The following is a 24,420-nucleotide window of genomic DNA, read 5'->3' on the forward strand; positions in this document are numbered from 1 at the left end:
CACCCAGGAGAAGTCCCACCAGATTTAATGGGACTCTTCATGCATTGAGCATGTGCAGAAATCTTTGCAGAACCATGGCTTAAAAACCACAATAAACTCAAACTGCTTTTTTCATCTTCCCTTTAATTTTCAATCCACCCAAATGATGTTAAATTGGTACATCCCACCCCAGTAAAGAAACAGTATCACTGAATAAAATGTTCCCAAATAATTATTACTTGTGGCATCACCACACTTTCAGTGGGATAAACCATGAGTGGTATTGCACAGCAATCAGAGCTACAGTTTCATTTGTTTACCAAGGGCCTTACCTACTCAGCCACAGGCATCTCATCTTACCAAGAATAGATTTAACTGGTTCTGCATGTTACAGATGTTGTAGTATCAGCAGCTTATATCCTGTTTACAACCATCTTTCACTAATGAAATATTACATATAAACCCCCAACATGTACACTTCTTTAGCACTTCTAATGCATGTTTAAAGATCCATGAGAAAAAATTAAATCCTAAATGTCATCAAGAGATCATTAGTTTTTTTATTTTTGTTAGAGTGGCTATAATGAGAATGTTTGACTTTTACTTCTGAATATGTATTTTCTGGAGTGCAACTTTTTCTCTTCTTTTCCAAGTAACTTCACTCTCAGAGGTTTCACTATAAGCAGAATCGCAATGTGCAGACTGCAATACAGTTTAGCATGGGACTTTAATTTTCTTTCCCTTCAGGTTAATATCACCACAGCCTGCTAACGCCTTAAGTGGTTCTTTAGGGACCTCTCCACATTGAAATATTCCCCCCATCCTACTGTCATCTAGTTGAATTTGGCAATTATTCCTTTTTATTTATTTTTTTTTAATAGGACAGAGTCAAAGTAATTGTTAGAACTTTCTTTTCCTGCGTTTCAAACAGCACTTGTGAGTTATAAGGATCTAATTTACTTTGTACCATTTATACTATTTACATTTTGCACTTTACTCCCAGGGAACAACCCTAATCAATTTCACTTCCAGGGTTTTCATACATTAGCATAACACTGCAAGATTTGTATTAAAAACACAGCAGGGGAATACTTGTTTGTTTAACAACATTCCGGTTGCTAAAGTTTCAAGCCAACATTTCTATTAGTCTTAGGTTTTGTAAAAGCCTGGTTTTTTACTAAATTACCCTGGTGCTGTCCCTTTAAACATCCCTCCCTTGCTTTTGATAAGGCCTGTTTTGAGGGGGTTTTTTAGTATCATTGATGATGCTATCAAACTGTTCAGGGTGCACACATTGAGAGCTAACTCTTACTCCCTCTGCTGGCAATGTAACAGAACAAAATACACATACAGGTCCTACTTACAGAGGTAGATATCCTAATGTCTCACTGGCAGGCTGATTAATTTAAATTTAAAACACCTGAAAACCAGAAGACAATCCTCATCAAATTTCCAAAACTTGGGCATCAACTACTGAACCCTCTAGCTGATATATTAAAATTTAGAGAAGGAAAGGGAAGATGCTAAAAGAAGAATGGTTCTTGCTATTTTTGCAACCTTAACATTTTAGCAAAACAAAGAGCTGTTAAAAACAAGGAATAGAGATTAGCAGCAAGTAAAAGCTCATAGGTATTAGAGGGAAGCCATCTAAGGGCAATGAATTTCTCATGCAACAACTATAGGCCTAATTCTGCAAACACTTAAATATATGCATAACTTTACACATGCAGGTAGTCCCACAGAGTGTAAATTTATATGTTTGCAGGACTGGGTTCACAGAATAAGATTTCCTGAGCCTTCCAATAGATGCCATATCCACTGATAATTACAGTGAATCTTGGCCAAAAGATAAACCCTCTTCAACCAAATTGGAGCAACAAGTGTAAATTTCTAGCTATCATTTTAGACGTCTAAGTGGATTTGTATCTCATGACAAAGTACACAGTGTCCAAAACAGAAACATCTGTTTACCTACCATGCAGCTTTATCTTCAATTTAAAGCAAGCTGAATGAGTGTACTACAGTATAGCAAAAAGAAAAGGAGTACTTGTGGCACCTTAGAGACTAACAAATTTATTAGAGCATAAGCTTTCGTGAGCTACAGCTCACTTCATCGGATGCATTTGGTGGAAAAAAAAAAAAGGGGTTTTTTTTCCACCAAATGCATCCGATGAAGTGAGCTGTAGCTCACGAAAGCTTATGCTCTAATAAATTTGTTAGTCTCTAAGGTGCCACAAGTACTCCTTTTCTTTTTGCGAATACAGACTAACACGGCTGCTACTCTGAATACAGTATAGCAATAACACACAAGAGACTACAGTGCTTTTTGGTTTTCAATAGTGTGCCCACACTCAGATCTGCTTGAGTACCTCAGTTCTATTCTCCTAAGGACTCTTCCAGGCCAAGTGAGACCAGGTGCAACAAACGGCCCCTGGGAAAGTTCCAGCTCTTCAATTAGGAATAGGCTTTTTCATTCAGGAGCTTCAACTGTACCTCCCCACAGCAATATTCCTGCCACTGTCTCTCTGGAGCTCAATGTGCAAGATTGGTGTTTTGAGACCATAGTGTGTGTGTGGGGTGGGGGGCGTTAAGTGATTTTTATATTTATAAGTCATGAGAACTGATGGCATAAGCAGTCAGTATTTGACAAACAGAAAAACAAGTGCAGCCAAGCACACATACAGCATTTACACACTGCAGCCCATCCTCTAACTGCTCCACTTAGCAATCAAGAGAAGATCTATCCCTAACACTGCAAATGCTTAACTTGAAGATCTACTCACATGCTTATTGTTAAACATATACATAAGAATTTGTAAAATCAGAACCTTAAAGATCAATACCAACTCCTATGTCTCTTATAAAGGAAATAATTTCCTCCCAGATGTGAAGCTGGGGTTAAATATCCCAGGATACCCTGTGGTTAGAGCTCTCCCAATCAGCTATCATGTAGTCTCTTTAAAACAAGCTGTTCTGAAAGGAAACCTGCTTTGGAGAAAGAAAAAAATGCTGATAGTGAAGCAATTATCTAACAATGGGCCCAAACTGGTGAGTATCTTCACCAATATACACAGTGTAAATACTTATTTAAAGCTTAGAACAATTAGCCTTGTGGGTCTAGCAGGTTTCTCCTAATACAGAAAGCTGTTCCAGTTCTTGCCTTCTTGTGAGGGGGCACTCCCAAACGGTGTTAGAGAAATCCCCTGCAAGGTTTTAAAGGATATAGCCTAATAACAGGAATAAAACTCCACACTATAAGGAAGTAAGGTTGGCTGGGTTGGCTAGCCCATGCTGGTATTAGCAAGAGTAAATGCATTTGTATCACAAATGGTGTGTGCCCCATTGCCATTCAAAGGGCCGCAGATTCAGAGCAAGGCTAAAAGATACCAGCTATGTTTTTAGTCTCTTACATGTCACAAAAACAAGTCAGTGGGATCTGATGATCTAGCGGTATGTACCCATAACCCTAGTAGGTTTAATCCTACAGACTTTGGTAGTGTCTCTTTCTGTGTCTTCATTCAACTGAAATGTTATTTTGTAAGTTGTAATAGTGTGAGGTCACTTTGTTCCATGTCTCATGCCTGAAATTCTGTTCTCTAGTCCATTTATCAACCTAGACTCTGGACAATAACTCAAGTCTTCAGTAGAAATTGTGTGTGTATGTATGTTTTGGGCATGTTACTGATACCTAATATATGGTCTTTCAGAATAGCAAGAAGGTCAGTCTGCACGGATTCTCCTTACTCCTTCTGGGAAGAAATATCTCCAAGGACAATTCTGTAACACCTGGATTAGCTCTATTTCCATACTTCCAGTGTATATAACTGCTCATATCTGCTTTCTTTATAGCTGTCTGAATAAGTCGGAGACTCATGTGTGTTGAGATTTATCAGGTAGTAATTTATCCCAAATCTTACTGTCTGCATCAGGGGTTTGGAAGCTAACAGGTTAGGTATTGGGGGATTACAAACATTAGGACAGTCTCCTACTGATAAATGGGAGGGGATTCCCAATGAGGAAAATGTTCCAAACCACGGGTTTGCATTTAATTTCTTTGCAATTAATGTGTTACTCTAGCAACCTTATGCGTTTTAGATAACCGAGGAAAATCTGTGGGGTGGGGGGAAGTTGTCAGTACAAAGAATATTGTATATTATCCTGCACAGTGGGGGGGGGGAGTGGAGTGCGTAGACCTCTGAAGAATCTGGGGGGCAAACCAAGGTTTGCAGGGGGCAGCTATCCCCCTTGCCGCACAACAAACGACACCCCTGCTGCAGGTATGCTGTGAGGGTCAGAGTTCTGGGCTTTGAAAACATTAATTGGTATGGCTAAGCATTAAGGTCTGTTTGGAATTCTAATTCCAGTGCACAGATCAGTGTGGTGCTATTCCGAAAAGTGATTCTGCCCTGTGGGGTGTCTAAACTTCTCTCTCCAACAACAAGTGTGCCCAATTTTACTATCAAACTGGGGGTGCCCTCTTCCCAGCTGCCAGCCCTAAAAACTCAGCCTGGGTTGCGTAAGTCAGACGAGGCTCTTTCCTACCCGTGCAGCCCACCAGTAGCAAAGGTTCATTCAGACCAGATCCTGTCCTCGCTCTAGACCTGTGGAATCCCATCACTTTCAAATTATGCCTGCGTGCCCCCTGTGCAACCCCACTGGAGGCAGGTGCCACTGACTGGAGTTTAGGAAGTGATCTTGGTGCTGCAGAAGAAGGACCAGAATCCGAGCTCATGTTAGCTCTTTCCTGCTGCAGGGCTAACAGGACCAAAGAGCAATAAAAATGTGTCACCATAGTCGGTGATTTGAGTTTGCATATGAACAAGGACAGGGTTGTGGAAACAGGAGACTTTACTTAAAAACAAAAACAAAACAAAAAAACCCACCACCAGACACTCCTTGGAGGAGAACTGCACTTTAAATCTATGTTCTAAGGTATAGCTGTTGCCAGTGGCTATCTTTACTAACAAAGGTGTGATTGTGGCAGCTCCTGTCAGAATATAAATTATTTTATGATACACCCACAGAAGATAGTCATTAAAGTTTCCAGAATTGGAAGTTATTCCAGCTTCCTGCAGAACACTACAATTTAAAACATTGTTTGTTTTCTTATATGGTATTTGGGGGTTTTAATCTTTACTCAGAAGGGTTCCCACACACACACACCACACATACACACCGCCAGTTTCAAAGGAGAGGGATTACATTAACCCCTCCCCTTTTAGAAAGGAAGATGCCTGTAACATCACCAGGTTACAAAATCAATCTCAGCCCTTCCAAACCTCAAACTCTACTTATTTCTCATTGATATTCTGTCAGTACAAAGAATATGAGAGATCCCACAGCTGCCCGCTAATAAAAAGAAACACCAAGAACAGAGGTTGCATTCAAATGAAAGCGCTTTGCCTCGCTCAAAAGAGAAAACCGGTCCTTTACTCCCCTCCAGTTAGCAGCAGCATTATTATTATTTATTAATTATCTAAGAGCCCCCAGGTATGGAGCAGGACCCCACTATGCTAGGTGGTGTTCAAACACAAAAAAGTCCCTGCCCCACAGCTTACAGTCTCAAAAAAAACACAGAAAACTGATCTGAAAGGGGACACTTCACCCGCCATAGACTTTGTTGATGGCTTTTGTTTTCAGGTAGCTTTTCCAGAAATTCTCATTGCCTGGTTCCAACATCTCTCTAACCCTAGATCTGGGATGGCCCTTCCACTGGGTTTAACCTTCTAAGGCTCGATTTCTTTATGTAACGAGCTAGGTAAGCTAGGGCTGTGTCGAAGGCATACAAGGAACCAAGCCCACACACTGACTGTCAGGTGCCTGGAAACTCATTCTGCTGCTGTTCTAGCATTACCTAAAGGCTGATCCTCTTTGGCTGTGAATTCCAGACTGTTTCTTTTGTACAGGACATGTTGCATGTTCACTATTGGTCCTGTCAGCAATTAGCCCACTAAATATTAGAGTAGTCAACCGCCACCCTATGGCGGCCATTTTTAATGCAGCTGACTAACCTCTGTGGACTGCATAGGAGCCAATTTCTGTCAGGGTGGCTTTTAGGCCTCTATTAATCCTATAGCTGCTTCCACAAACTATGTATTTGTGGGGCACTGCCCTGCTACCCTGTTTCAATACAGGCAGTAAATAAAAAGGTTTGACTTACTTGCCCCCCGTTGGCCTGAGCCGTGACTAATGCAAGCCCTAAGTAGACAATATGACATCTGCTAGTGGACTAAAGAAAGGCTTGTATATGATGAGACAATGGACTGGTGACTACAGGTGGTGGCAAATGATGCAAACAATGCCCTAGTCTTATGTTGGACAATGGGAACTGGCTGCCCACTGACTGTAGCCAGCAGGGCACCAGGCATCAAGGAGGATCGCATTTTAATGGTAAGGATTAAATGGAGATGTGAAAGGTGTGTGTTTGTAAGAGAAGATGCCTAGTAAAATTTCCAAGCACCCTTATTTGGGCATGCAGGGCTGTATTATAAGGCTAGGGGGAACCTACATGCAGGCCACCAGAGATGGCGATCCAATCCCTTAGGGAAAAGATAATTTGCACCCACCCTTTTGCTAAAAGCTTCACTAAGGATCTCAGTCTGAACAGATGTTGAGCAACTACTTCAGTAACTTGTCTTCCTGAGGATACCATTAAAACAACGAGGAGGCCAGTGGCACCTTTAAAGACTAACAGATTTATTTGGGCATAAGCTTTCAATCCTTGTTTTTGTGGGTACAGACTAATACGGCTACCCCTCTGATACTTGAGGATACCGCTGACCTTCTCTCTTAATCCACTTCCCTCCCTGTCTGTCCCCCCTCAGGGATGTATCAAATCTTCATGTTTAAGATTTTCTAAATAATTTGAGTCCAGTTCCTGAACTCTGGGTGAGCTTTAGATTTGTTGTTTTCCCCCCTCCCCCCCCGAGGGAATAAAAGCAAACTCGCTCTCTCGTTTGGAGGGCTGGAAAGCATCTGTAGGATGGTATGGCCAGCTCTCTTTTGGTGCTTGTGCCACAGAGACTTGTTGATTCTGATTTTCTTGGAATTTGTGGAACATTTAGTAACTCTATTATGCTGTCATCTGCCTTGTGCATTGGGAATTATGAGATATTAGCGTTAAGTCACATGTGATCGAATAATCAAGAGACTCTAGAAAAAATAAATGCGTGGACCATTTAGGGAAATTTGACTTAATAATCACTTCTGGACTGTTTTGACCGCTAAAAAAAAATAGTCTTTCTTTTTGTAAGGATGGGACAATTCCTATATAAAACCTACTCCTTTCACAAATCCCTTATTGGTTGGGGAACTACTCTTTTCCGCAGGGTAACTATTTTTTTAATCCATTTACTTTAATCAAACTTTAGATTTGTCAATAAAGGATCAAAGTCCCCTTCTACAATAACTGGTCTTGATCTTCTAAATCTATTGTTCTCTAGAGAAGCAGTTAAGAGGGGTGATTCAGACAGAGGCAACTAATCACAGATTTAATTTATAGTCTTATAAAGAAGTCATTGCTTTAGCATCTGATCAGGCAAACAATAACTCCTGCATGTACTACTACTGAGACTATTTGACAGAGTGAGCATGTACATGGAAAGTACTACTTGCAGGATTGGGACTTTATTTTCCAAGACATAATTAATTAATTGATTCTGCACCTTTGACTTAAGTAACTTCCACCTGTAAATAGTGTTTGTAATTAACACAGAGAAGCTAAGCCAATTGTGATCTTCATGATGCTCTAAGGTCACTCATGACTAATGAACATTCTCCTTGTGTGTTTCTTTTGCTGGAGTTAAGTTTTTATACCGAGATGCCTCCTACAAAACAAATTATAAAATCTAAATGTATGCTGCCTTCATAAATTGCACCTACTTTTAGCAACTGTAGAAAGTATGGATTCCTGTAGCCAGTATTTGCTATAGTTTGTTTTATTTTTGGCTCTTCCTTTGCATCTCTTAATTTTTTCTTTGCTTGCCCCATACAAGCAAGCTAAGATCTGATGGCACCCTGGGGTTTTAATGACAGAAACAAATTCCTACATTTCTCATTATGTTCTGATAAATGCCTGCTTTGAGTGTAAATATGTAAACTAAACAGTGACTGCATGGAAGGGAAGTGTAGCTGAACAATAAACTGTGTATTAGCTATGGTCACATGAGCCTTTCTCCCTCCCTTCCCCTCCCCTCAGTGAAGAAAATGTGAAATTTTGCCTACAACTACAAAACTTATTCTGATTTTAAAAGCTGCAATTCCCTCCTGCTGTCACCAGGCCACTTCTCAAGCTCTATTTTCAGACGTTCAGATTCCAAGGCAAGAAGGGACCACTGATCAACTAGTTGAGCTCCTGTAGAACACAGGCCAGAGAACTTCCTCACAAATAATTCCTAGAGCAGATGTTAAATCAAGATTGGATTTTTGTTTTTAAAAATCAGTGATGGAGAACCCACCATACCCCTTGAGGAGTTGTTCCAATGGTTAATTACACTCACTGTTTAAATGTACACCTTATTTCCAGTCTGAACGTGTCTAGCTTCAACTTCCAGCCATTGGATTGTGTTATAACTGAAGAGCCCACTATTAAATCTTTGTTCCACAGGTAGATACTTACAGACACCCCTTTACCTTCTCTTTGTTCAATTAAATAGAACTCCAAGTATCTATCACTGTAAGGCAGGTTTTCTAATCCTTTACTTGTTTCTGTGGCTCTTCACTGACCCCTCCCCAATTTATCAGCATCCCTCTTGAACTGTGGACAGCAGAACTGAACACAGGATTGTAGTAGCTGTCAGGGCCGTGCCAAATACAGAGGTAAAATATCTCAACTACTACATGAGACTCCGCTGTTTATGCACCCAAGCATTGCATCAGCCCCCGAGCTCCCAGTGCGACATGTTCGGCTTGATGATCCCCAAGTTTTTTTCAGAGTCGCTGCTTCCCAGGATAGAGTCCCCCATCCTGCAGGATTTGCCATGAGATAAACGTTAAAATTTTGCCATAGCAAAACACACGTTGTTTGCTTGTATCTGGATCGCTCTGTATCAGTGACCTATCTTCGTTATTTCAACGCTTTCCCAATTTGTAACCTCTAAGCATTAGCTATTGGTGGTGTGGTTTTGGGGTTGGTTTTTTTTGTTTGTTTGCTTTTTTTTTTTTTTTTTTGCCTTCCACTTCCTACATAAATAGTGTAGGGCAAGAACTGATCCCTATGGGAACCCACAAGAAACAAATCCAGTCAATGATGACTGCCTGTTTACAATTACATTTTGAGACCTATCAGTAAGCCAGTTTTTAATCTATTTAATGTGTGCTTGCTTAGTTTTCTTTCTAATTTTTTAAATCAAAATATCATGTGGTACCAAGTCAAATGTCTTACAGAAGTCCACGTATTTTACATCAACACTATTATTTTCATCAACCAAACTTGTAATCTCTTCCCCCACCCCCTCAAAAATAATCAAGTTAGTTTGACAGGATCTGTTTTTCCATAAACCCATGTTGATTGCCATTAGTTATGTTCCCTCCTTTAATTCTTTATTATATGAGTCCCCTTTAGCCACATCACTGTCTTGCCCAGGATCAATGACAGACTGTCAGACCTATAATTAACTGGATTGTCCCATCTATCTTTTTTTCCTCCAGTCTTTTGGAATTTCCCTCATGTTCCAAGACTTCAGCATTAAAATCCAATGAGCACCTCAACTTGCATGCAAGAGTTTTTAAAAAAAGCTAGTAATCTGGCCTCACTAACTCAAAAATGTTTAACTTAGCAGTTGCTGTTTAATATCCTCCTGAGATACTAGTGGAATGGAAAGTGTTTGATATGACTACATCTGTATTTTCCTCAAACACAGAACAGAAATATTTCTGTATTATTGATAATTCTACCATTTCCAGCTAGTAATGGACCGCGAGCCTTGTTAGGATTCTTTGTTCCTAATATACTTAAACTCCTTTTTATTGTCCTTAACTTTGCTGGCCATAGATATCTCCTTGTGTCCCTTTGCTTCCCTTGTCAATTTTCTACAATTCATATCTTCTGAGTTTTATGTTCATTACTATCAATTTCTCCTTTATTCTACTTGTTACTTCATTTTTTATAACTACCTTCACTTCCCCTCTAAGCCAGGTAGCAGCCCTAATGAGTGGTGCCCTTTCTTCCCACTGAGGCCGCATGGAAAAAGGAACTTCAACTCTAACATTATGTACATTTGTATGTGAAACCTGACTAGACCCCCAAAATGCTGCTTTTCCCCCTGACTCTAGCTGCATGGCTCTTTGCACCACATTTATGCAAGCTCAATCCCCTACTGTGTGTGTATAGAGTCCAAACTGATGAAATTGGCACAGTAAGGAGCCTCCATTTCCAGTAAGTAGGTCATTAACTGAACAAGAATGATATGCAAAAGCATGAGTGTAACTTGCTGGAATTTTGATCAAGGATGTCCAGCATCTGCTCTGGATGACTCTAAGTTAACTGAAGTAGCTTGGCAAAGAGGAGAAAAGGTTTTTAGCAGGTTGGCCATGTTAAAATAAACACATGCTGATAGGACAGGTGTGATGAAATGTATGAAACTCCAGCCAAGCGCTCTGGATTTTCAGTTTAAAAATAATAATTTTTAATTTTGGCTTTTTTAAAGAAAAACAAAAAATTAGTAAACTACAAAAGGAGCAACTGTGTCCCCCAAATCCTCAAGCTATTTAAATCTCCTTCTCCTTGAATAAGGATGACTAATCACAAATTTTCCTCTCTCCCCACTTGCTTATGTCCAAACTAAGGTAGATTTGAAAGGGATAAGAGGACAGAAGAAAAGTCTTTGAATACAATATCCAAGAAAATATGAAACTTGGACTTAATCACCTACATAAGCTCTGCTACTGTACAGCACAATATCTAAAGCTGCGTAAACCGCGGGTCCTAAATTTGCTTCTAGTATCACTGCTGCCAATAACTCTAATCTCAAAACATTTCCAGACAGGCCTCTAAGCACTTTTACAAGTAATGAAACCTTTTTTTAAAATTATAGCTCTGGCCATGCTTAAGAATTAAAGGAACAGTCCCTCTATTTTCCAGCCACTAGAGCTGAGGTGGGCAAACTACGGCCTGCGGGCCACATCCGGCCCACAGGACCGTCCTGCCCGGCCCTTGAGGGACTGGCCAGGGAGGCTAGGCCCCAGCCCCGGCCCCTCCCCTACTATCCCTCTTCCCCCGCAACCCGCTGCGAGCTCCTGATGGGCCGCACAGCTGCCAGTCCTGCCACTCTGAGCGGCTTGGCAAGGGGGTGGGGAGGTTGGATAAGGGGTAGGGGGTCCAGGGGACAGGGAGCAGGAGGCGGTTGGATGGGTTGGAGGTTCAGGGTGGGGGTGGTCAGGAGATGGGGAACAGGGGTGGTTGGATAGGCGTGGGAGTCCTGGGGGGACCTGTCAGGGGGTGGGGGTGTGGATAGGGGTCAGGGCAGTCGGGACAGGGAACGGGGGGTTGGTTAGGGGGTGGGGTCCTGGGGGGAGCGGTTAGGGGTAGGAGGTCCCAGGAGGGGGCGGTCAGGGGACAAGGAGCGGGGAGATTGGATGGGTTGGGGGTTCTGAGGGGGGCAGTCAGGAGGTGGGAAGTGGGAGGGGGCAGGGGCCAGGCTGTTTGGGGAGGCACAGCCTTCCCTACCTGGCCCTCCATACAGTTTCAGAACCCCGATGTGGCTCTCAGGCCAAAAAGTTTGCCTGCCCTTGCACTAGAGACTGACTCAACGTATTACATAATGTGTATGCTCCTGTATGCCGACTCGGTATTGTACGGGTAGATGGCTAGTCTTTAAAATGCTGATGTTTTACAGACAAATTGACACACGGAAGAATGTGTGATGATATTAACCCCAGTGTCCAGTGATGAGGTCTGTGGGGGAAAAAGACAAGGCTGCAATATCCAGTATTAGGCATGCTTTCCCTTCCAGGTGGTCTGAATTATTTTTCTCCTTGGTGACAATAGGAGTGCTAGAGTCACTTTGACTAGCTGCTGTACAAATTGTAAACCTGCCTCACAAGTCTGAAAGCATGGAACATGTGCATTTCTCTACACAATGGTAGCACAGAATTAGTACAATTCATTCCGCATGGGAGTTAAAAATAAACAAGCTCTGACATCTCTCTTCTTGTATTTCCACAATCCAGTGAAGTAAGGGACTGGAAATCCTAAATGTACTGTAGAGAGACAAGGTGGGTGATTGTGTGACTCTCATAACCTGGGACCGACGTACCAACAACAACAAATCCACAGGACGCAGTCACGTAACACATTTGGAAGGAGGGACAAGAGAGCGATGAAAAAACAGGGGCAACAAATATTAAATATGATAATAGATTCAGCAATGCTCAATGTGCCTTCAATGACACATGATCAGGACCTCAGCTGTGTTTCTCTCGTGATCATACAAGTTCCCATGTTACTTTTTAAAAGTGTTCCTCTCTAACTTGACTTTTAAAAAAACTACTAGAAACAAATTGTTTTAAGACAAACCACCCTCAGATAGTATGGTTTTAAAATTGTTTTTTAAATCTTTTTTTTTTAAAAATGGTTCTAATAAGAAACTTACAAGAACTTTAAGTTTTTATTAAGGACCTTTCAGCAAGGAAGAAACTGACTGATTAAAGAAAATACTGGGGGGGGGGGGGGGGATTTTTCCCCCCCTATCGTCATAGATGTTACTTGTAACGAAAATTGGTATGTACTATTGACAGAAGTATAATTTTCATGTTGACTGGATCCCTTTAACTCCAATGTCTTTGGGCAGAATTAATATTTACCTCTCTAAATCCCTCCAGCAGGTTTAATTGAATACAATGATCTTCACTCCCTTCTCCTAAATAGCTGAAGATATTTCAAGAGGCTGCTAAATAGTTGTCTTGTTTCACCCCAGAGGTGGCTGCATTTCAGTGATGAGTGATGTGCTTCTTAAAATATCCCTCCCCTATATCACAGGGTTGCTGTGAGGTTTAGTCATTTGAGACCCAAAAAGAGCACTAGTCTCTACCCTACTCTCTCCCTTTCCCTACTTTATCACTTTTATAGCTCAAATTATTTTAGCATTTCCATTTTCTCAAATACTCATAACCAGCAAGTGGTCTGCAACGCACTATGCAAGGTGGTGTCCTAGAAAGTACGTCAGCCATTCCACCCATGCTATTACAGCGTAGTGAGTGACAAGTGGATCAGAGATCGAAGGACGGGATACCTTATACGCTTTAGCATCCAACTGGTATTTTGCAAACCCTGCTCGCTCTCGCATTTCTAAAACCAGAGCCAGCTGGCAACAAAACTTCCCATCAAACATATAAGAAGTGCAAGGGCACCCTCAGTAGCCCTTCCACCAGAGCCACTCCTTATCACCAGGACAGTGTGTGCTCACAGAACCACTTTCAGCTCCGAAACGTGGGACAAATGCCCACAGTACCTTTTTCCAGTTGCAACATCTGCAGAGATGACCTGGTGTGAGAGAGTGAGTCCAGAGTATACACCCTTTTCCCGATGGGTAGGCTTGGCAGAATACACACTCTAGTTAATATTCATATTTTATATATGGTTATTTTTAAGTAGGGCTGTCTTAATTGCAGTTAATTAGTGAGATTAACTCAAATTAATTTCAGTTTTAATCGCACTGTTAAACAATAGGATACCAATTGAAATTTTATTAAGTATTTTTGGATGTTTTTCTACATTTTCAAATATATTGATTTCTATTGCAACACAGAATACAAAGTGTACACTGCTCACTTTGATCATTTTTACAGTGGAAATATTTGTAAACAAAAGAAATAGTATTTTTCAATTCACCTAATACAAGTACTGTAGAGCAATCTCTATCATGAAAGTGCAACTTACAAATGTTGATATTTTGTTACCTAACTGTACTCAAAAACAAAACAATGCAAAACTTCAGAGTCTACAAGTCCACTCCAACCTACTTCTTAGTCTTAGCAACTGGCTGAATAACATGTTTGTTTACATTTACAGGAGATAATGCTGCCCACTTCTTATTTATGTGACCAGAAAGTGAGAACAGGTGTTCCCATGGGACTTTTGTAGCGAGCATTGCAAGGTATTTATGTGCTAGATATGCTAAACGTTCATAAGGCCCTTCGTGCTTCGGCCACCATTCCAGAGGACTTGCTTCCATGCTGATGACGCTCATTTAAAAAAATAAAGCGTTAATTAAATTTGTGACTAAACTCCTTGGGGCAGAACTGTATGTCTCCAGCTCTGTTTTACCCCCATTCTACCATATATTTCATGTTCTAGTAATCTCAGATGATGAGTCAGCACATGTTTGCATTTTGTGAAATCTGCAGTGAAAGTGTTCTTAAAACAAACAACAAGGTACCAATGTGAGATTTCTAAAGATAGCTACAGCACTGCACTCAAGGTTTAAGAATCTGAATTGCCTTCCAAAATTTGAGGGACAAGGTGTGGAGCATGCTTTCAGAAGTCTTAAAAGAGCAACACTTCAATGTGGAAACTACAGATCCCAAACCACCATAAAACAAAATCAACCTTCTGCTGGTGGCATCTGACTCAGAGGATGAAAATGAATATGTCAGTCTGCACTGCTTTGGATAGTTATCAAGCAGAACCTGTCAACAGCATGGATACATGTCCTCTGGAACAGTAGTTGAAGCATGAAGAGACATGTGAATCTTTAGATCATCTGGCACGTAAATATCTTGCGACGCCAGCTACAACAGTGCCATGTGAACCCCTGTTCACAATGTCACCTGAAACTGAGAACAAGAAGCAGGCAGCATTATCTCCTGCAAATATAAACAAATTTGTTTGAGTGATCTGACTGAACAAGAAACAGACCTGATTGGACTTCTAGGCTCTAAAGTTTTAGATTTTGTTTTATTTTTGAATGCAGTTATTCTTTTGTACGTAATTCCACATTTGTAAGTTCAACTTTCATGATAGAGAGACTGTACTACAGTACTTCTATTAGGTGAACTGAAAAATACTATTTGTTTTTTACAGCGCAAATACTTGTAATCAGAAATATACAGTAAGCACTGTACACTTTGTATTCTGTGTGGTAATTGAAATCAATATATCCAAACATCCAAAAATATTTAAATGGTATTCTGTTATTAACAGTGCAATTAATCACAATTTTTTTTAATCTCTTGACAGCCCTCTTTTGAATCACTTTTTTCTATTTTTATCTATTTACATTTTCCAGTTGTGGGAAACTGCAGGGGATGGCCAAACAATAATTCTGAGACGTTGAAATTCAAAAAGTTAAAGCAGAAATTGTCAACATCGCATGTCAAAACATACCAAATAAATCTAACTCTACAAAGTTCTCAAGCAGCTTTTTCTTTCTTTGCCTATATGTATGTTCTGATTATCAGCAATGGAAATATTTTTTCATCGGTTTGTGTGTGCAGTGAAATCAACTTTTTTTTTACCAACACTTACCAATTAAAAATCTAATGCTGCCAAGGCTACCGATAGTTAATACAGAGAGTGATGTTGGAAGCTGCTTTATCAAAAGCACAGGTATGGTGCCGCCAATGGCATCAGCTTAAATTAGCAAAAGAAGGGGGAACCCTAAACTATAACCACTCCCACTTAGTCAGCTGTTCAAAATACTGGTCAGTTCTGTGTTAAGTGATTAATAGCCTAGCAGCAATCTTGCACTCCTTAATCTTCAGTTTCACATTCTGTTTTTTCAACCCTGGGAAAATTCCTCTGATAGTTGTGAGAAAACTGAAATGTCTTCCTTTGTCTGAGAGATTCACTCCTTTTTTTTTTTTTTTAAATGCACAATGTGTTCTCTATTTTTAACACAGCTTTGTTAGCGGGGCCAATCACATAATAAAAAATATATTCTACTGTTCCATACAACAAGGGGGACCATAATTAACCCTCTTTGAAAAATGGGGGGGAACCCTACAAACTAAAAAGGCAGAATTCCTGCAAGTAACTTAACATTTGCAGCATTTGCCCAACTAGACAAACTCGCTAGTTTCAAGCCTCCTGGACTTACACCAAGCATTACTTTATGCTGCTTTTGCAAATTCTCTCCTAGCAAAGTGTCTGTAAGGACAATATGTTAATGGCAAGAAGTTCTGAAATAGCACAGTGGAGAAAACGTGGATATTACATAACTAACCTGAATCTTTACAAGGCTTAGAAGAGGTTAATTTTATACCAGCAGAAACCCATAGGGGTGCTATACACAAAGATGATAAACAGGAGTTGCTATTTTGTTTTACATCTGTTCAGTTGCTATTTAGAGCAGGAAAAAAATTAAATGAACAATGAAATATAAATAAAATGTAACGTTCAATATGGGCACTTCCTTTGATCAAAGTCCATAAGTACATATGTCAGTGAGTCACACGTGACTAGCTTCTCATAACATTATCTGCATCAAGTTTTAACTTGATTTGAAAAAAAAACGAAAACAAAAAACCCCTAAATTTGAATCACTGAAATGCAGGAACTGGGATGTAAGTATATTTACTATCTCACACGCTGATCTCAGTATAGTATTGTGATCAGAACTTCTCTAACATAAAAACAAAAAAAACCTCTAAGTGTCTAAAAGGTGGGGGGGGATTAATATGGATTTAAAAAGTAAATGGCAACTGATGTTACAATAAATATAACACATTTATTCAGACTTGCAGCCTCTGACTTTCATGTGTTTAGCAAGAAATCCATGTAATAAGGGATTTGCTCACTTTTTTTCTGTAATATCCTATTAGTTGTGACTGCCATGTATTCCATATCTGGCACTGATTCTAATTCTTCTGTACTGTAATTTCCTCAAACAGATAATCTTCTATACTATTGTGCATACATCAAGGTGGAATTAACTTCTGGGATACAGAAATGATACTTGGATATAATTCTAGCCTTCCAGTTCTTTCTTTTCATTTTTACCGCATTTTCTTTAGGGTGGGAAATAATTCCATACATAGGAACGTAGTTTTTAGTCTCTTGAATAACAAAAAATCGTTTTCCCAGTGATTTGCTTAATGTTTGAGATGCTAGAATTCTGTACCTTCTCGTGACCTGCCTTCTTAACTTATATTTTACCTGCCACAAAACTTTTGAATTCTAGCACTGAAATTCTGAGCCTTAATATGTTTATAAGCACATTACTGAAAAGAACTCTGCGTAAGACTTACCTCTCAATTAATGAAGGGACTTTACCGAGGATGTTCTCTACCCTCAAATAATCTGTTGGTGACACATTTTTGATGGAATAGAAATATTTTATTTCCAATTACATACTTTTAAAATGTTGTATCTAAAAATACTGATCTTTCATTTAAACCAAGGACAAGACTTGATATATGTATGTACAAGAGAAACTTACTGACCAATCTCTTTTCATTGCATTGTCTCCGTTGTGAAGAAAGGCATCAAATCTAAATTAAATATAATCTTAGTCAACTTTTCAGAACAAGTTGTTGGAAATGACTTGGGGGGGAGGGATTCCAGAGTTGAAGGGCAAGAGCTATTCAATAATTTTTTATTTTGACAAGCCTGGAAAGGTAACTTCATATCCAATATTAAATGATCTAACATATGTTATGCCTTTATTTCATTCTGAAGACTGACTATTTCAATACAGTTTCTTGAGGTAGGGGAAGGCTGTTGATGACTCAATTCAAAAGTAATGTAAACTTAAAGGCACTCATATGATGGAGTGGGATGGATGAAAAAGGGATTCAAGAATGGGCCTATTCACTGAAATAATGTTTTGTGGGTTGGCTACTTGTCCACTACCATTTTATTGGTACCGAAGGGAACTGACAGGTCTATTGCTGGGAAACGCAAAAAGCTAGGTTAAAACCAGAAATGGGCTTCTTTCCCTTTTTACTAGGCAAACTTGCTTAAAAGTCTTTCTACTAGGCATCTGGTCCTGCTTGATCAGTTTTTCCAACTCTGTGGCTGGGGGAAATCTCAGAAAGAACCCCACCCCATCCGCCTTCCATTCCCCCCTGCCCAGGAGGCAGGGTCCCCCCCATGAGCTACAGATCAGTTTTGGGGTCTCATTAGTGACAAGTCCTGTGAGCATCCTCTTGTTCTATTTTATATGGTCAAACTTCTTTGCCTCCTTCTGTTGGAAACTTTTTTACACTTCTCCACTTGGCTGGGAAAGATGATTGGAGCAAATCCAAATTAGGAATAAATTACATAACACCTCTGAATCTGTTACAAAAGGAAAGCTGGGGGTGGGGAGAATATGAGAGCAACCCCTTGATTTAAAGGATAAACTTACCCTGTCCTTTCCCATTGTAATTAGTCAGTGTATTGATTGCCACTAAAGTTGCAGGACAGAGAGCCCGAAAGTCCTAGGAACACCTTCCCAAGTGTCTGCTGCTGGCAGTGTCTCTAATGCACCCCCAGAAGCTACCGGATGGCTGCAAAATGCAAGACTAAGCAGCTCCCATATGAGAGCCAAACCAGCCAGCTCAAAGCTGCATCTTGTGTACCCAGGAATCTCGTCGCCGACGAATATGTGCAGTGACTCCTACTTATGCCATTCAAGACCTGTCTGAGACGTTTACTGCAGTTCCCCAGCATTTTTACAATTAAAAAAATTGCCCACAACTTCCCCCCCCCCCCTTGGGATACAAAGCAGTAAGAGTTCTGAACAATCAAAGATTTACAAAGAGAGAGTAGGTTTCAGAGTAGCAGCCGTGTTAGTCTGTATCCGCAAAAAGAAAACGAGGACTTGTGGCACCTTAGAGACTAACACATTTATTTGAGCATAAGCTTTCCTGAGCTACAGCTCACTTCATCGGATGCATTTTTTAGAAGCACTGGGGACTTGAAAAAAGAAAAGGAGTACTTGTGGCACCTTAGAGACTAACAAATTTATTAGAGCATTGAAGAGGATGCATTCTCCAAGTCCCCAGTGCTTCTAAAAAATGCATCCGATGAAGTGAGCTGTAGCTCACGAAAGCTTATGCTCAAATAAATGTGTTAGTCTCTAAGGTGCCACAAGTCCTCGTTTTCTTTTTTTAAAAAATCAGTATTGCCCCAATCCGCCCCCAGCCTGTTTTAAAGGCGAAATAAAACAAAAGCCTTCCATTGCAGATTCCCAGCGATCTGGTATCACCCTCGCTGCCTCTGAACAAAACTTACCAAATATTAAATGGGGGGGGGGAGATGTCGGTGGAAAATGATCTCAATGCTGGCACCAGAACAATACTTTCTCATGGAAACATGGGTATATATTTAATTCCGAGTAACTCTACTCAAGTTTCACCTTCCATCCCCTGAAGAGACCTTTTTTTTTTTAAAAAAAGTTTGGTTTAATGCTGCGCTTGAAATTATCCGCAGTTTGGATGCATTTTGCCTATTTTGCAAATATATACAGTAGTGCATGCATGTGCTCTTCAACATTCTTTATCTGTCCTGACTATGCAAAAGGCAAAAAGAGCTCGGTAATCCCAGCAGAAGAATGCAAATAACGTCAATGCACAGCTGAACTGCAAGCCCTGCCTTACAGGAACTGTGTGTGTGCGTGTGTCTGTGTGTCTGTCTACAAAAAAGGCACATACTAAACAGGAAATGCAACTGAAAGCAATTGAAAGCCTCAAACTTCAAAATGCAATTGCATCCCGAAAATGGCATTCATGCACTTGAAAATGCATGCATGCTTTTTTGCATATTTTGCAAGGAACAGAAGTCGGATCCTTACCTCTCGGCTGAGACATTTTCCCCTTTGCTTTGATGGGGGAGGGGAGCACAAAAGACTTTGCCTTGCCTCTCTTCTGTAGCTAGTTTTGCAACAAAGATGCAAACTGCAAGCGCTCAATCTTCATGCAACTGGAGTTTTTCTGACTTGCTGCAGCAGATCTCTTTGCAGAGAGGGGCGGTGCAATTGCACACCTTGCAAAACAGATTGCAAAGTATTTTTTTCCCCAATTGCAATGGAAGGGAAGGCTCTGCTGCACCTACATGATGGGCCAGGGCTGGCAGCTAAAAGCTCCAAACTTGGATCTGAGTATCTTAGTGCGCAGACGTCCTTCCTACGAGCACCGCAGTGATCACTGGGTAATGTAGTTTCCCGGAGAAGTCCATGGAACGCTTCCTTAAGGGGGAGACAGTTGCCGTGGTGCATTGCACAGCACAGTCGATCTGGATGCATTGCAAAAAATAATTGTCTCGTTCACACGGCAGAAATCGGCTTCGCCACAAACGACTGCACGTCCTTGTGCTTACAGGGAGTGTCGCGGCAACAGCAGCCTTTTAGTCAGCGTGGCTTTGATCAAGCTGGGGGAGATGCAGATTACTCTCTCCCTAGTTATAATATTCCTTTGGCGATTGTGTGCATTTTTCTGTTTATGGTAGTTAATAATAGTCCTTCCTTGTTATGCATGTTGGTACAAAATCCAGCAGCCTGTCTGCTTAGCAACACAGGATGACTAGAACACATCTCGCCAATGCTTATCCACTGGCTTCCAGTGTAGCAGAGTCCAGTGATGGCTTTGGTCCTAACGCCCTGACAATGACAAACCATGTCTCCTTCCTCCAGCAGCCTCCAAGGACAGCCATGTTCCACTGGATCAATGAAGTAGGGGGCAGCTTGCTGAGCTCAAAAGCTGGAGCCCGATTATGGAATTAACTCCCCCAGGAAATAAAAATGTCCATGCAATTTATTGCTTTCAAAACTAAGTGCTGGACTAATTTCTTCGGTTTGGCCTTCCCTCTGTCAGTGTTTGCGTACAGCACATTGATTCGCTGCCACCCACAAAAATAAACACCATGAATTGACAATCTAGTTATGGTGTTTCTCTTGTGGAAGGAAAAAAGAGATTACTCCAATATTTAAATATGTAAGAGGAAGGGAGACACTGGTGCATATATGCTGCAGGTTTTCAATAAAGCCATTTGGAGGCAGTTCAGGGAGACAGTGCCATAGAAATACTTCATTTAAAAAAAAACCTCCACCCGTTTAACTAACACATCATTGGGAGAAATCCTCTCTTTGTTAAAGATTCAACAACGACTCCTCTTTCAGTTAAGTCTATAAAATCTCCCACTCCAGTTTTCCAATAATTCCTCCAGCAAATACAGAGGCGATCAGACTTGACGTTTACTGAAATCTGTAAAATCTGAAATCCAAAAAAAATCAACCACGGAGAAAAATAACTCTGAAAGGAGGAATGAAAACTATCCAGATCTTCCCTTTATGCATCATAAAGAAGCAAAAGGAAGGGTACAAATAAGTTTTCCCTTTCATCAGGCCTGTATTCAGGAGTGCCCGTCACTGTTATTGCATCATTGATGTATTAAAAACTAATTGTGCTTGTTTCCTTATATTTCCTTGACCTCTCTCTTCATACAAAACGTGATATCCAGGCTGTCAAATTTTATTGTGAAGTCCTCTTCATATCGTGGGAATGAATGGCTCTATTTAGAGTCCTATTCCATTCATTTTTTCAGGTGGTGTATCAAGGTCTGACATACAATTTTTCAGTTACGAAGTTCTTATATTGAGTAACTATTTTATGGAGAGAGACTCTGAACTCAGACAGTCTTTAACCATCTGGGTGCTCTTTTTAATGTCTTTGTGACTCTGAAAAAACAAAACAATATTATGGTATTTTCTTGAAGAGCAGTAAGCCTGCTTTTCTGCTGCAATTTTATTCAGAGTGATCATGTGTGCTTTGGTTTTGTTTTTTCCCCAAAAAATAAGTTTTCAATAACTGATATGCTGAATAGTGTATTTTTATAGAATAGTTTGTAATAATGAGACAATAGCATTAGCTACATTAGAATTCTTTTTAAAACCACTGGTATAAAAGTTAGGGTGTGATAGTAATGACGAAGAACCTAATACATTCTAGGTTAAACTATTATCTAGAGGGCTGTAAGTGAATATGGAAGTTTAACACTGTTTTGAATCTGATCTTGCTTCTACCAGGGCCCTGATCATGCAAAGATTTACCTTCGTGCTTAATTTGAGGTAAGAGGAACTGTTCGTGTGCTTAAATTGTGTGTGCATGTGCGTGCCCATCCATGCAGGATTGGGGACAAATCAGGAATAAAACCAGTGAGATCTGCATCAGGGCCGATGTGTCTCCTCCAAGCCGCTTACCGCCCAAATATATGTTCGCTCAAGTTAACCTAGCTTGAGTGAGAACGGTCACACTGCAGAACCCTCAAGCGGCACAGAATGATTGTGTGCAATGCGCAAAACCGCATAAATTGAATTTAAAACCTTACTTAACGCAAGCTAGAGACTTTTGTGCATTGTCAGGAGTTGGGCTATGGGCAACACTCAAGTTATACCTCAAATTAACCTGCAGTGAAGACGAGCCGTTAGTTCGGAGGAACAGAAAGTACAATATAGCGAGGAAGGGAATAAATGTCAACTTTAGCTTTTAATTTCCTGTCTCTTGTCAGATTATTCACTTTTGGTTTGTTTTGAAAACGTCATTCCAAACTTCCAGATCAATATGTAGGGTGTTTCTTTTTTTTTTTTTTTTTTTTTTAAATCTTGTACTAGGTAAAAAGCTGACAAATCCAGAAAGCTGCTTATAGGTCTCTTCAAGGTGATCAGGTAAAGCCTTCACGTTGGACAGGGTTTTTTTAAACTGCATATTGTACGTTGATCTGCTGTACCAATGGCAGCTGGGTCAACCTGCGTAGAAGCTGTCCTTATAGCAACATGCTGTACACGTTACATGTAGCAAAATGCCTCATTTTAGAGTAATCGTTCTCCAAAATGAGGGTCAGCTGTGGTCCACGTGGGATGAACAGAGAGCCTAAATCACAAGTGACCTATGTCTACACTGCAATCAGGAGGAGCATATAGACGGACCCAAGGTAGCTTTGATCGAGTCAGCTTATTACACATAGCAGCATAGCCACGTTGGCATGGGCTAGCCACCAGAGTATGTAGCCCGGGGCCTGAGCAGGATTGTGCTCAGCTAGCTAGCCTGAGACGGCACCTGCGCTGACACAGCTACGTTGCTATTTTTAGCGAGGGGATGCCTACGCGTAGTGCAATTGCACCTCCTCCGTGTCTAGGCCCACTGCTATCACTCGGGTCCTCAGAAATAAATATTGCCGAGTGACCCTTCTTCAGCAGATCTAGGAGATCTTATTCTGGATGCAGACATCTGTCTTAGGGATGCATATTAATGGGAGATCCTAGTGGATGTAACTTTGATCTATTCCTGTGTAAACCTTGCCTTCTCCGTCTAACTGATCCATTCCAGAAATTATTTATAAAGACCGTAGAGTCTGCATGGAACTTTGCAAACCACATAGGAGCAAGTTCATCCATGGTGTAACATATTTGAATTACACCAGGGATGGATTTGGCCCCTAACTAATACAGTTCCCTGTCTGGGGAGCTTACACACTCAATTAGGACTCAATACAATTAAAGTGTGAAGCACACAGGTGGAAACGCATGGTGCAAGTAGATCAGAGATGGGTGAGCTCTTATTTTCTCTCCTTTTTTTTTTTTCTTTTTTTTTCTTTCAGGTGGATAAGATGCTCAATTGAAATGGAAGAGGCAGTTCAAATCAGTGTTTGCACCATGCTGAGGTGTAATGGTCAACTCTGTCCCAGTGATCCCATGGAGAATTCACACAGAGGCCAATGAAGTGAGGAGCCAGAGGCCATTTCTGTTGTACTCCATAGCAAATCTTAACAATGGTGAACAGTGCCCCACCGTACTGGAAAATAGGGGTGTGGCCAGCAGGTGGACTCTTCCTAACTAAAAGGTGGGAAGCACTTTAAAAAAAAAGCTCTATTTTTGTTTAAAGCAGACTTTTTTTAAGTGGTTCCCACCTTCCAAATCTATTATCTGCAAAATGTCATTTTAAATAATGAAGCTGCCTTTCATTATAGGAGTGTAAAAACTGACTTCAACAATCTAAAGTTTGTTTTGGAGGCTCAAATAGCTGTACACTCTTAAAAGACTTACAGAAAAATTTGTGCTGTAACTTTTATACAAAGTATAAAATAAGTAAAAAAAAGTATAAATAAAACAAAATAGCGATACCAGCGGTATAAAATCCTGCATAAAGGGTTCAGAAGGAACATATCTATAATTATAAGCAGTGCTACTAGTCATTACTATAATATGCTTTTTCCATACATTGGAAAATGTGTATTGTAGCAGATTTCTATACCACAACTTAGTCTCTCTCCCCTTTTTCCTTCCAACATGCCTCTAGTGACTTAAACCATATTATGCAGTAGTCACTTGGCAAATAGTATTTTTGCCATTTTTAGTTATGAGAGCAAAAATTAAAAGGATATGGCAATGTTCAATTAGCTGTATGCTTGTATAACTTTCTAATGTCCAGGGTGATTGTTTGGGAGGCAGGAGGGCAGGGAAATGGCTTAAAATGTGCCCCTCTTTGAGATCTTACATGCCAAGTTTCATATAGGAGAAAATCTTTACA

General features: G+C 40.4%; 1 protein-coding gene and 1 long non-coding RNA gene across 2 annotated transcripts in view; one reads left to right on the forward strand and one right to left on the reverse strand.

Moving 5' to 3' along the window:
* Positions 1 to 20,019, reverse strand: part of MAP2K6 (mitogen-activated protein kinase kinase 6) — a 93,806-nt gene extending 73,787 nt beyond the window's left edge. The window contains exon 1 of the mRNA XM_038371482.2: positions 19,692 to 20,019. Coding sequence (XP_038227410.1) covers positions 19,692 to 19,707 — 16 coding nt within the window. The 5' untranslated portion in view covers positions 19,708 to 20,019. The remainder of the gene's footprint in view (positions 1 to 19,691) is intronic.
* On the forward strand, positions 2,977 to 24,420 carry LOC119842823. The gene is made up of 3 exons (XR_006275522.1): positions 2,977 to 3,027; positions 21,921 to 21,962; positions 23,492 to 24,420. It is a non-coding gene; the product is annotated as an uncharacterized LOC119842823 (long non-coding RNA).

The sequence above is a fragment of the Dermochelys coriacea genome, chromosome 14, assembly GCF_009764565.3.
Source record: "Dermochelys coriacea isolate rDerCor1 chromosome 14, rDerCor1.pri.v4, whole genome shotgun sequence".
NCBI lineage: Eukaryota > Metazoa > Chordata > Testudines > Dermochelyidae > Dermochelys > Dermochelys coriacea.